We start from the raw sequence: 14,352 nt of genomic DNA, 5'->3' as shown, positions 1-14,352 counted from the left end.
CGGTCTGGATATATTTAGAGGTTTTTATGGTCAGTGAAGATGGTAATGGTATGTGCAGCTCCCTCTAACCAGTGTCGCCATTCCCTCAATGCCCACTTAATGGCCAGCAATTCACGGTTTCCAACATCGTAATTAATTTCAGCAGGCGGAAATTTTCTAGAGAGAAAAGCACAAGGATGTAATTTTTTACTCTGCGGGTCTTTCTGCGAGAGAATGGCACCTCCACCAACATCCAAGGCATCCACCTCCACAATGAACGAAAGTTCTGGGTCAGTTTGTCTAAGAACTGGTGCAGAGATGAATGCAGCTTTGAGAGCTGAAAAACTTGGCAATGCTTCTGGGGGCCACTCAGCTGGGTTAGCTCCTTTTCGGGTGAGAGCGGTAATAGGAGCCACCAAAGAAGAAAATGAGCCAATAAACCTTCAATAATAATAGGCGAATCCAAGGAATCTTTGAATCGCCTTCAGGTTAGTAGGCAGGACCGAATCTTAAATTGCCTGAACTTTAGCGGGATCCATTGCGAATCCTGATGAGGAGATGATGTACCCCAGGAAGGCCACTGTGAACACCTCGAATTCACATTTCTCCTGTTTTGCATACTTGTGATGTTCCCATAATTTCAATAGAACCTGGAGGACATGCTGACGATGCTGAGATAAAGACTTGGAATAGATTAGTATGTCATCCAGATAGACAACTACTGTTTTTCCAAGGAACTCCCATAATACATTGTTGATTAGGTCCTGGAAGACTGCCGGAACGTTGCATAAATCGAATGGCATTACAAGATACTCATAATGTCCCGACTGAGCGTTTAAGGCAGTTTTCCACTCATCCCCTTTTTTGATTCTGATAAAATTGTAGGCACCCCAGAGGTCAATCTTTGAGAATATAGTGGCTGCTTTAAGCTGGTCGAACAGAACAGAAATCAACGGCAAAGGATACGTGTTCTTAACAGTGATGTTATTCAGACCACGGAAATCGATGCAAGGCCTAAGGCTGCCATCTTTTATAGATATAAAAAAGCATACTGCTCCTACAGGAGACTTAGAGGGGCGAATGAATCCTTTCTTCAGGTTTTCCTCCACATACTGCTCCATGGCCTGAGTCTCAGGGATGGAAAAGGAATATAGACGCCCTTTGGGCAACTTGGAACCTGGTACAAGATCAATCGCAGTCATATTCTCGATGTGGTAGAAGTGAGTCAGCTTTCCTTTTGCAGAATACGTCACTAAAGTCCCGATAGGGTGCAGGCAGCAAATCTGGACTAGGCTGGAGAGCTCTAAGGAGTAGAGTCAGGCAAGAAGCGAAACATTCTGAGCTCCAATGGATGATCTCCCCTCTTTTTCAATCAATAAGAGGATTATGGCTGCAAAGCCAAGGATACCCCAGAATCAAAGGAGCAGAGGGACAGGTAATTAGTAAGAATGAGAGCTTCTCCGCATGGAGGGCTCCTACAGACAACAGAACCATTGGAGTCTTTGCGAGTATTCTACCCCCAGGCAAGGGGTTTCCATCCAAACCGCAGGTGGTAATGCTTGATCCCAAGTTGATATCCGGAATCTCAAGCGTCTGAGCCAAGTGGATATCCAGGAAGTTACCTGCTGCACGCGCTATCAAGGAAAGCTGTCACATCCGTGGATTTGTCACAGAAGGCTAGACGTCCAGGGACCAACAAAGAGTTTTCCGAAGAGACAATTTGAAGGCCTAAACGCACCTCTTCGCTAGCGCTTAGGCTTTGGCGTTTCCCGCCTTGTTAGGATAGGAACGAACCAGGTGGCTGGTTGGCCACAATATAAACAAAGACCTAGTGAGCGTCTTCTGGAGCTTTCCTCCAGAGGCAGGCGATAAGCACCCAGCTGCACGGGTTCAGGGGTATCCGACAAAATAGCACTAGAACTGGGTGGTGAGCCAGGAGGTATTGATGACTCCCTTTCAGCTTTTCTCTCTCTAATTCGACGGTCAATTTTAATGACAAGCTGCATCAAATCTTCAAGCGAGGCGGGTACCGGATACTGAACTAAGGAGTCCTTAATTTGCTCAGTAAGGCCTAACCGGAATTGACTCCGCAGTGCCGGATCATTCCAGGCACTATCCGTTGACCAACGCCAAGATTCCGCACAATATTCCTCAGCCGAACGACGTCTCTGCCTTAATGCTCGGAGATGAGACTCAGCTTAGGCATCTTTGTCAGGGTCGTCGTATAGCAACCCCAAGGCCTGGAAGAAGGCATCCACGGTTTGTAAGGCTGGACTTGTTGGTGGAAGGGAGAAGGCCCAAGACTGAGGATCACCCTGGAGTAGGGAGATAACAATTCCTACCTTTTGCTGTTCGGAACCAGAGGAGCGTGGTCTCAGGCGGAAATATAACCTGCAACTCTCTTTAAAGTTGGGAAAAGCAGACCTGCTTCCTGAGAACCGGTCGGGCAAATTCAATTTTGGTTCTGGCAGAACGCCAGCGGAGGCTTGCTGAGGCTGCAGGTTTCTGGAAGCCTCTTCTTGAGCTGCCAAACGCTGGGATAGGCCCTGTACTACTTGAGGAATCGCCTGGATCTGGTTAGCCAGGATCTGGGCTGGAGTAAGATTGGAGTCGCTGTTGTCCATGGCAATATCTCTCCAATCTTCACTGGCCAGTTATAATTTTAGGAACTCCTTCAGTCAGTACAGCAAAACCCAGAGTCTGCTCTGAAGTCTAGTGTTCACTGTTGCCCTTAGTGGTGGGGACAGACTTAGCTGCAGACAAACAGAGGGTTGAGAGATGTGTACCGGCTAAGGAGAACCCAGGAATATAGTGTTATGATAGACAGCAGCGTGGGGTCCAGGCCAGAATCGGTGCCGGCAGCAAACAACGTAGCCGGAGAACAAACCAAGATCAGGGGTCACAGGCACAGGTTCAGAATCCAGGGACAGGCGTAAGATCAGGGTCAGAAGCACAGGTTCAGAGTCCAGGAACAGGCAATGGTCATACACGGGTAATCAATCGCAGGTTAAAAACCAAACATAGGAACAAGGTAGGAGGAGGCAGTACTGAAACAGGACACTATAACCGGCAGTGAGGCTCAGTCCTCACTGCCTTAAATAATACAGATGGCCAATCAGAATGCAATCCAGAATGTGTTCCCAGCATCAGAATAATTAACATGCATATACAGAGTGCCAGCAGTAAACTAAAGCTCTAATCAGCCTTGATTAGCTGATTATACACAGTTTTGCAGGGCTGGTCCTACGTAGTCCGATGCGCATGCGCCCGTCTGTTTGACAGCTGGCCGGTCACGGCATCAGGGAGGCCAAAGCGTCCCGGTTGTTGCCCAGGCAACCGGGACACAGAAATCGGAAGTGACGCCCCGGTTACCGTAGCAACGATCAAGTAGCTCCAGAGACTCTTCATAGACTGCATAGACTTTGTTGCCAACCGTGGCACACTTAAGTAACACAAAATCTACAAAAACTATCACGTAAAGCTAAAAGTCACTGGCGTAAATCTTGTACCTTTAATGATTTCATCTCATACGCTGCTATCTACCACTCCTATTGAAATGTTTTAGACACTGTAAACAAACATACTTCCAATCTTTCATCTATGCTCAGGCTTCTAACCCCAAAAGCCTTTTTAACAAATTTAAATAACTTCTTAATCCTCCCTCCCCAAACCCTCCGACTACCATCATTGCCCAGGATCTTGCTTCCTATTTCAAGGACAAGATTGATAAGATCTGACTTGAAATTGTATCATCTTCCTCGACAAGCAACCAGCTCAATTGCCCCCCAGCATCCTCTGACATCCTCTCTTCATTTAATCCCACAAATGAAGAGGACATGTCTACTCTCTTCTTATCTTCCTACTCTACCTCCTTTACTCTTGATCCTATACCCTCACAAATTGGTAGGTCCTTGTCTCATGTGCTCATTTTACCTCTAACTAACATCTGTAATCTTTCTCTCTCTACTGGTATATTTCCATCCCTATTCAAGCAGGCAGTGATCACTCCTATTCCAAAAAAACAAAATTCTAACCCAAACTCTCTCTCAAATTACCACCCCATATCTCAAGCTCCCATGTCCCTCCAAACTTCTTGAGAGAATTGACTACACTTACCTCACACGTTTCCTTTCTGCAAACAACCTATTTGATCCCTTCAATTAGGCTTTCGCTCTCAACACTCTGCAGGGACTGCACTGACAAAGGTTTTCAATGATCTGATCACAGCTAAAACTAAAGGTGATTACTCACTTTTAATTCTCCTGGATCTCTCCACTTTTGACCACTCTCTCCTCATACAGACGCTATAATCTCTATGTCTACAAGGTACTGTCCTATCCTGGTTCTCATCCTACATATGTAATCACTCTTTCAGTGTTAATTTCTCTGTAAGAACCTCTGCTCCGCTTCCTTTATCAGTTTGAGTACCACAAGGCTCAGGCCTGTACCCTCTGCTGTTCTCTATCTAGACCACTTCTAGGTGGAATCCTTGATTCGCAACTATCCTTTGTTCCCCGCATCAACTCTATATTTACATCAGGCTGCATACAACTAAAAAACATTTCCAGAATACGTACATATCTAACACAAGACACTGCAAAAACTTTAATTCATGCACTCATCATCTTCCGCATCGACTATTGTAATTCCCTCCTTACTGGTCATCCCAAAATCAGGCTTGACCCTCTACAATCTATTTTGCACGTAGCGCCTAGATTGATTTTCCTTGCAACTCACTTTTCGTCTGCTGATCACTTTGTCAGTCTCTACATTTGTTGCCTGTTTTTCAAAGAATCCAATATAAAATTCTTCTACTAACATAAAAGGCCATGCACCGACATACATCTCCTCACTGTCTCAAAACTTCTGCACAATATCGGCATTTCTCTGCCCCTCTCATCACTTCCTCCCATTGTCAGTTACAGGACTTTTTTCGGGATGCACCCACTTTATGGAATTCACTCCCTCGCACCACATCACTTTCCTCTAGTCTTCAAACCTTCAAGCGTGTAACAGTGTTGTAACGTGTACAACAATGCAGTAATGTAGGCAATAAAATATGGAATACTTGCCTTACTCTAGATCAGCACTGGCTGGCCGGTGGTGCGGAGTCTAACGAGCCTCCTGGTGTTCAAGAAGAACCACCGCAAGGCGGGATGAGCTTCGCTGCGGAGGATCGCAGGTCGAGGTCTACTGGTCTGCCTCTAGAGGTAAGGATGTAGGAGGTAGCTCACGATCACACTGGAACTGGAAGGTAAGTATGAACCACTCCATGGTCAGGATAGCCGAGGTCTGGTACACTGGATACAGATAATGCATGGTACAATAAGCCTGGGTCTGGTACACTGGAGTGGAGATATATACATAGTCAGCAAGCCTGGGTCTGGTACACTTGGAGCAGAGATTAATACGTGGTCAGCAAGCCTGGGTCTGGTACACTTGGAGCGGAGATTGATATCTGGTCAGCAAGCCTGGGTCTGGTACACTTGGAGAGAGAAGCCTGGGAAGTCAGCAAAGCAGAACTGGTACACAGAGAATCCACACAGAAAACACAAAGTCAGGGAACAGAGGAAGTTGCTCTGACGCTGCCCAGGCATCAGAGAAGGTTTTTCGTAGTCTGCAGTTTTGAATTCCCCACCCTGTGCTGTCATGTGACAGCGCTGCCGAGACCCGTAAGAGAGAGCGAATCGCGGCGCTGGAGCGAGGACAGGTGAGTTGTAACAAAGCGTTCTCTGAACACCCACCTCTTCAGACAATCTTATAATATTCCTCTACCAGCCTCTTAATCTCCCTAGGTTACCCTATTACCACCCTCTACACAGCAAACACAAGACAACAACTCTCTGATCATTGTTGTGTGACTGGGCATACAGCCCACTCAATACTTTGTAACCTTTGCATTCTAGCTGAACAAATATGCAATTTGATATAGCACTTCCCTTGTGTATCAAACTATTGTCCCATAGATTGTAAGCTTGCGAGAAGGGCCCTTTTACCTCTCTGTTGTTATGAACCACTGCAGTGCCTCAAGCAGCCGCGACTCACTGTTCCTGGCTGATGCACATCGGCCATCTCCATGACGACCTGGACGTCGCCTTTGGTTCTCGGCCCAGCCATTGCCAAGGCAACGGTTGGGATGCTTTTGTGTGTAGACACCACGCCCTGGCATCAGGGGCAGGCGGGTGCGTGCGCAACATGTTTAATTAATAATTACAGCCTCCCTGCCAGTTACAGGGATCAATTTCCTGTTCCTGTCTGTTTCCCGATATCTTTGGATTGATTCTCTGTGGATAACCCTTTGTTTGATCTCTTGGATTCTGGATTGTTTGCTTAATGCCCTGACTTCTGCTTGGTTATCTGGATTCCCTTTAAATGCTATCAGCCCTGACCTTTTATCTGTACCTCACCATGTTACCTGCTTCGTACCCTAGACCATGGCCTGTTCCTGACCACATTTCGCTTGTCATCACCTGCTATCTCGCACTGCGCTACATTCATAAGCTTGTAATATGTTGAGTGTAAGACCTGGGGGCATCTGAATACCTGTGAGCGCAACAAGCTCTACGGGATAGGCGGCTGCTATAGGTGAGGACCTCTACATCCTGTTCTACAAGCTGATGATAGTAGTCGTTAGCCATAACATCTGTATGTATGTATTACCCAGTATTGTTTTATTACTGTTTGTTCCCAATTGTAAAGCGCTATGCAATCTTCTGGTGCTATATAAATAAATGATGATGATGACAATGATGATGGGTGTCAGGCCATATTAGCACTTGTGGTTCTCCAGGTGTCAGCATGACCTGGTTGCCATGGGTATTCTGCTGCTAACAGTCAGATTGCATAAGCACACTGTTTTTCTCCAAGAAATAAATATACTAGTTACTTCAGAATGAAATCTTTTTATCTCAGTCTTCCTATACTGTCTAGTGCTATTATATATATGCAATGCTTTAGCAAAAACCAGTAGCCACTAGTCCATGTAAATTATATTTAAAATTGAAATTAAAAGCAATTGATCAGCAAACTATTGTACTGATGCAGCTGTCATTCTGTGGGTCACTGGACGCTGACCATATCGGTTTTAGGATCCTCCAAAGAAATGTAAATTCCAATGTATGTTATCCGTATATTGAAGCTGAGCTATACACAATAATAGGAATTCTTATTTCATGCATGCATTGATCGATCAATTGATCAATTAGAGAACAGAGAGAACACAGCACCATCTCTTGTGTGTATAAAAACTGTCTCAGAACATTTTCTAGCATGAAAAAAGACCTGTGGGTAAATGTATCAAGGTGAGAGTTTTCCGGCGGGTTGGAAAAACCAATCAGATCTAGCTATCATTTATTTAGTACATTCTACAAAATAACAGCTAGAATCTGATTGATTGCTATAGGCAACATCTCCAGTTTTTAAACCCGCCGAAAAACTCTCAACTTGATACATTTACACCCTGGCATCATATGTCTAAAATAATTGGGACAAGCAATCTGTCATGATTTTAGCCTTGCAAAGTAAATTTCAATATAATACCAATTAAAGTGTTATCTAAAACAAACTATTTATTACCAGCACTTCTCTTATCTACTATTTAATAAGTTTTACACATCTTGTGGAGCATTGCCACATACTTATTTTTCTTAAGTCTTATACATTATATTTTAAGCAATCTTAAAGGCACAAAACACATTATTAAATGATTTCTATATTATATTTGAAGTAATCATAAAGGCACACGACACACTATTAATGGAATACTATATTCTAACTTCTCAGTCCCCTCTTTTGATTAAAATTTAATCTAGTACCTCTAAACTATACCGTGCCTGTAGTCCTATTTGGATCCTCTTTAGATTCTAATTTATAATATAATTCCCTAGAGGTTTTATATAATGGCATCTTATAGATTCATTCAAGCCTAGTGGCCGTACCAAATAGAATGTCACCCTAACTATGGATTTCTTGGGGAAGGAAAGAGGAAAGGGAGGTAGAAGCGACACAGTGCACTTGTCAAGTGTTATATGTCATTTATTTCACAATAGGAGGGATTGTCCATTGTGCTGTATATCTGCATAAGCAAAAGCTTCAGTAACAAGCATGTGGACTCCAAGGAAAAGGCTCTTGATTTGTGTTCTGATCACAGATGGCAGTAATACTGAGATTTCCACAAAGTCACATTCATGAGATGGGGTGTACCGTACAGCGTTTAAGACAGGTGTGATAGCTGAAGAAACACTTAGCTTTAATACACTTGTTGATGAGTCACATCATCAGTTTTATTGTGTATTTATAGATAAATAAGCATCTCCACTGTGCTGCTTTGAAAATTTATATTTCATGTCTCTTATGTCTTGTAAGTGTTCATATATTATTTTCTCTGGGACATCTGTGTCATTGATGAAAAAGCTGCAACACTGGGCTCCAAATTGAGTGTTTAGGGTCAAGCAGTATCCTCCAGAGCTGTCAGGTAGTCCAATATTAACCTATTGTCTTTTGTAATTGTAATAATGTGTTGTGCTCTTTGTCAGTGGAGCTCTGGCACCATCTGATACACCTTTCTTCAGGAGGGTGTCACAATACTTACAAATACATTTCTGTATTGGGGTTAAATCCCTAAATTTATGGGTTCCTCTTTTATTTATAGTATATGTTTGCAGGGCCGATGCTAGGGTCCTTGGCGCCCTAGGCACATTTTCAAAATCGGCGCCCCCCCTCCCCGCTTTCGAAATCGCCCCCCCCCCCCGTCTTTTCTTACCTTAACTTGCCTCCTCTCTGCTCGGTCTGCTCCCCTCCACTCACTGACACTGTCGGGCCGTGATGATGATGTCACAGCCCGACAGTCAGTGAGTGGAGGGGAGGAGATGGAGCAGAGAGGCGGCGGTGATGATCAATAGTCCCTCCCCCTTCCCTGTGGATGTATCTGAAGCTGTGCGGCGGCCGTGAAAGGTATGGTCAGCGGTCGCCGCACAGTTCTAAAGAAATTTCTAATCTGTGGCGCCCTCCAGAGCCCGGCGCCCTAGGCAAGTGCCTAACCTTGCCTAATGGGAGCTCCGGGCCTGTATGTTTGAGTTGAATGTTCATATTGGAATTTTTCTCATTATGTATAATGATCTCTACACTACTATTGGTATGAGTCTGGTTCTACCAGACCTGGCTTTCTTTTGTAGACTGATAAGCACCTATAGCCCACAACAAAAGAAAATAACTTGCAATCAATATAACTCCCACTAATATCATTGAACACCACTCTCTGGTGTCCCTTAGACCTTTAAGCATCTTGTACTTATACATTTTACTCAGACTCCCCTTGTCTGAAGATCTTGTAGTGTGAAGCGTGTATCCAGTTGTCTCTTTCTTGCACCTTCAATGCCATGGGAGTCATCAATAAGATCTGGTATGGTCCTTTGAACCTGGGTTCAAGAGATTATCTCATGTGTTTCTTTATAACAACCTAATTTCCTGATTCCATCCAATGAGTGTTGGGATCCTGGTTTGGGTCTGTAATGGAAGAGAACAACTTGTGGTGGATGATAGTCAATTGTTTCCTGTTTCTGACATTAGCTTCTGCATTTTCAATTTGAATGTTCTATTTAGCCTTTCTACCTGCCCACTGCTCTGGGGGAGTATAGTGCTGACGTGATACTTACTTCTTCTAGAACCTGCTGTAGCTCCTTGCTCATAAAATTGGTACCTCTGTCACTCTTAATCACTTCTGGAAACCCATATCGACATATTACTTCTGACATTTCTTTCTTTGTCATTCCATTGGTGGTTGCTGTTCTACAAGGCCACACCTCCACTCAGTGACAAAATAGGTCAATGCACATTAAGCCATACTCATAGTCAGCTACTTTTGGCAACTGCATGAAGTCAATATGCAGCCTTTGGAAAGGGTACAGAGTCTGTGGGGTATTTTTGGGTGGAACTTTTATTGTTTTACCAGGATTGTGTAAAGCACATATCACACATCCAGATACATATGCTTGTGCAACTTATGCAAATCCAGGAGCCACGCAGTTTCTTACCCTGCCCTTTGCCATGGTGCCCCTGCACACATGGACCTTTCCAAGTAGGGCTTGTGCCATCACTGGGTGCAGTGCTTTTGGCAAACAATAGCATTAATTCCCTTGTTCCTCTGCCCCCAGCCTTTTTCAAGTCTGTTTTTTCAACATTTGGGGCTTGTTATTGAAGCTTTATGAGTGTCTCTAAGTTTGGGACTGGGGGTAGGGCCACAACATTTTTGTTTACAGGGTTCAGTGGCATTACAGCAGCTTGCTTTGCAGCGGCATCTGCTAGGGCATTACCTTTGGCTTCTGAGGTCTGCTCTTGAGTGTGTATTTTTACCTTTATCACCGCTAGTTGCTTAGGCAGTTGGAGAACAGCAAACAGTGACCTTGAGTTCTATAAACCCTGTGTATGGTGTGTCATCAACATAAGATCGGGAACTATCTATAAACAATTCTAAATCAGCATTTGGTATACGGATTTCAGCTATGTCAGGTATAGCAGCACTTTCTAATCGCATTCTTTCAATGCAATCATGTACGAAGAAAAGAAAAAGGTTATGTACTTTCTGTGTCTTGCTGCTGCTGTGACTGTCTGTCACTTTCACCATGTGTCTGATCAATCGCTGCTCCTGTGTCAATATGCACCCATTCTTTCCTCTCTGTTGAATAATTATGTTGGATTTAAAGTTGTACACCTCTTTATTTTGACATTGGAGGGGGTAAGCAAAGCCACCTCATATTTAGTGAACCTGGCTGGGAAAAAGTGTTTTGTCTGTGCCTGGATGAGAATTTCTGTCACTGAATGTGGTACCTGTATAACAAGTTCATGTCCTAACACCATGTGGGCTGTTTTTTTCTTCATCAGTAGTGCAGCTGTCACTACTGATTTAACACATGTTGGTGCCACCATGTATACAGGGTTTATCTGCATAGAGTAATATGCTAAGGGTCTTGCTTTCCCTCCATGTGCTTGTGTGAGCCCTCCCTGGACATGTCTCTGTGTTTCATGACAAAACAGATTAAACAACTTCTTATAATCTGGCAAAGCCAGTGCGGGCGATGAGGATACATCAGCTTTCAATCGGTTAAACATTTGATCCTGCTCAGGGGAGAGTGTAAATGGCTTGTTATCATCCAGAAGTGTGAATGCAGGAGCACGGATAATAGCTCATAAAGTCTTAAGGAATTTTTCTAAAACACAATAGTCATACTCAGCGGAGTCTATATCATGTACATTTTTCTACCATTTACTTATGTTTGTTGTGGCTGGGGTCTCACACAACCCAAAACATATTGCAATCTTCTACTCATTGACAGTTGGATAAAATCAATCTGGATTACCTGAAGGGTCTCTCTCTGTAGCTGAGAGGTTTGTTGGTTCTGTGAGAACAGTGCATCCAAGATTTGTCTGTAAACATGTTAAACAGCTAGCAGAAGTTTGTAACCAGTGTAAAGAATCTCGGAGCATACCAATAGGCCATAGTCAAGTGAGCCATAGCAGTCTTTGATAAGTGAGTTAAACCGCGACTTCAAAAACCCCAGCCAGCTGTCCCTTATTTAGTCTACTCCGGTCCGCTGATTCATGCAGTGACGGGCCACAGAGTTTATAACTTTTTGCATCTTTTCAAAAGCTTACAATTAACCAATGCAGGCATTATATTTACAAATATACAACTTTTTCAACCTTAAAACAAAAAACTAAAATATACTCACTCCCTCACTTATAGAGGAGGAAAAATTAACTGAAACTACAAGTCCCAGCATTAACCTAAATACTAATCAGCTTCAATTTGTTGTTACCACTCCAGAGACATTTTAGTTACTCTTGAATTATTGAAGTATACTTGAAGAACCTTTTTATCAATTTTGCATACATTGTCAGATAACCAAAACAGTCCTTCTCCAAGATTTCTTTGACAACATCAGTACAGAGGAAGAGAATCTTGAACTTCATTCTCGCCACTCTGCTCATAGCCCACTTCATTTTTTCACACACTAAAGTATTTTACACAGAATAAGATAGGGGGAAACATTCCATGCTCTCAGCTGCGCAGCATCACACTTACACTGTATAATAATTTCTTCCATATACATGCATCCACAGATTATATGATTTTAAATTTCAAAATCAAAAGTACCTGTTACAGGAAAGGTTAATTTGTTAGAAGTCTGCCTTAAGCAAATGATACTTAAAAAACAATTTAACTATTATTCCTATACATGTGACTAGCAACTAACCCTTCAGTAAAGCTCATTTTAACTCATTTTAATGAAAGATTCACAACACAAATAATGCTAGTCACAATATTTAAACCTTCTGTCTGGGTCCTTAATGTTTCTAAAGCTCTTGACACACTTTTCCCTGCAGCATTCCACATTTTACACAATTCTTTACTCTCCAATTATTCAGTCCTGCTTCACATTTACATCTCCACATATGTTTTGACTTTCCAAATCTCTTAACTTCCCTGTGCACCCTCAAGCAATCTCTTGGGGTTTGGTCTCAATATCTTTTTTATTCTTGTCACATTAACACTTGCAACTCTCTTGTTCCTCCATCCACACATGTCAATTTGTTCCCTTACATTTGCCATCTCTGCACATTCAGGTTCATTAATCAATCTCTCCTTGGTTTCCAGCCACGTTTCACATTGTTTTCTTAAGTTATGTTTATCAATATATCTTAACATACGCTTTATCATGTGTTGTTTCATAATTGGATAAAAACTACCATCTTTGGTCAAACCAAACTTCTTAAACAATTTACCCATTCCTACACAAATATCCTTGCCATGGATATATTCCATTATGTTCATATGCATTCCTGGAACATCAGATTATGTACTATTGCTACTACCCATGGTCAAAATACCTTATGACCTAGTCAAAATACCTTATAACTTGAAACAACAATTAATACAGAAAGGATGTTGATTCAGCGCTCCCTATGCAAATAGATCTGTGTAAACTGCAGCCATACGGGACCGGAGGGGGAAATGGAGAAGGGAGGGGGAAGGATGAAGGGTAGCTCAGCCCTTAGACACAGTATTTTTGATGATGATGGGTCCCTGGGCGCATGGACAATGTAGTTATGTATAAAACAATTTATTGTAACATATATTGTATAGGTTATACAGTGCTGTACATAGATACATACATAAAATAGCGACAGTATATGACCTATTTGGTGGTAGATAACTACCAGCCCCTTACATGTAGCATCAATAGGTAACAGCTTGTAAAAGCAATATTAAACAGATACACATATATTGGATGTATAACAGCTGGTGGTATAAAGGGCTTTCCGTGTGTACAACAACACTGAGTAATAGCCAAATCGACAAAGACTAGTATTGGTTACAAATATTGTCCAAATGCGGATTCCATAAGTTCATTCCTCCTGAGTGAGGATATGTAACAGATAGGGTGCAGATACTGAATAATCCCCAAATAGGAATGATTTGGTTCAAAAACAAAGTCCTGGTTTGAGAGTGTTAGTAAGAGCCAGACAGTTCATTCCTCCTGAGTGAGATTATGTAACAGATATAAAGTGCAGACGCTGAAAAATCCCCAAATAGGTTTGATTTAGTTCAAAAACAAAGTCCTGGTTTGAGAGTGTTAGTAAGAGCCAGACAGGTCCATCGGATGAGCCCAGTTATGGAGGCTGGTTTAGAGACTTACCCTTAGTGAGGCAGATCGCGGATCACATAGTTGTGGATAGTCCTAACCCGAACGCGCTCCCTTGTGCTTTGGGCCCGTTGCCGTGGAGATGTTTGTCCCGTCCTGTTGCCTGGCGGAAGTGTCCGTCTCAGATAGTGAGTTATTGCGCATGCGCATGTGCCTGTGATGCCGCCGCTCGTAGCGGTGGGTTTGAATGTAGGTGTTCTCAGCAATACCTACAGAGAGCAGTGCTGTATTGTGTTCTGTGGTTTCAATCCAACGCGTTTCACCTTGGGGCTTCCTCAGGGATTGTGAAAGGGGGCCCATTAGTTAATCTCTTATAGGCACCCTTGTTCCGGGTAGGTTCCTGATAGGTCACATTTGCTGTCATGTGTCCTATTTCTGATGGACAGATGTCTTATTCAATGGGAGTAGTCGTGATGAATAAGTTTGTTTCTCCCTCATTTTTTTATATATCAGCTGTTTATTATTGTTCCTTACACCTTTTGTGTTGCTGCTTATATAGCTAAGTTAGCATTGGTGGACTGGTAGTATACCATAACTGGACATTAACACATAAAGTGTGTCCATGCCGGACTTTATCTTGCAAAGGTTATAGTCTTGTTGGTAGTGTTCTCAGATAGGTTGCAAGACCTGCATTTTCCTTCATCTGATTCCATTATATGGAGTTCAAAGTCTT

The 14,352-nt window shown here is 42.9% G+C and overlaps 1 protein-coding gene across 1 annotated transcript in view; it reads left to right on the top strand.

The window, feature by feature from the left end:
* Positions 1 to 213: 213 nt before the first annotated feature.
* The window catches only part of LOC142108298 (vomeronasal type-2 receptor 26-like), a 78,052-nt gene continuing 63,913 nt past the window's right edge, over positions 214 to 14,352 (top strand). Inside the window, exon 1 of the mRNA XM_075191934.1 lies at positions 214 to 372. Coding sequence (XP_075048035.1) covers positions 214 to 372 — 159 coding nt within the window. The remainder of the gene's footprint in view (positions 373 to 14,352) is intronic.

Source organism: Mixophyes fleayi, chromosome 12 (assembly GCF_038048845.1).
Source record: "Mixophyes fleayi isolate aMixFle1 chromosome 12, aMixFle1.hap1, whole genome shotgun sequence".
In the NCBI taxonomy this organism is placed as follows: domain Eukaryota; kingdom Metazoa; phylum Chordata; class Amphibia; order Anura; family Limnodynastidae; genus Mixophyes; species Mixophyes fleayi.
This window is presented reverse-complemented; position numbering and strand designations above follow the sequence as displayed.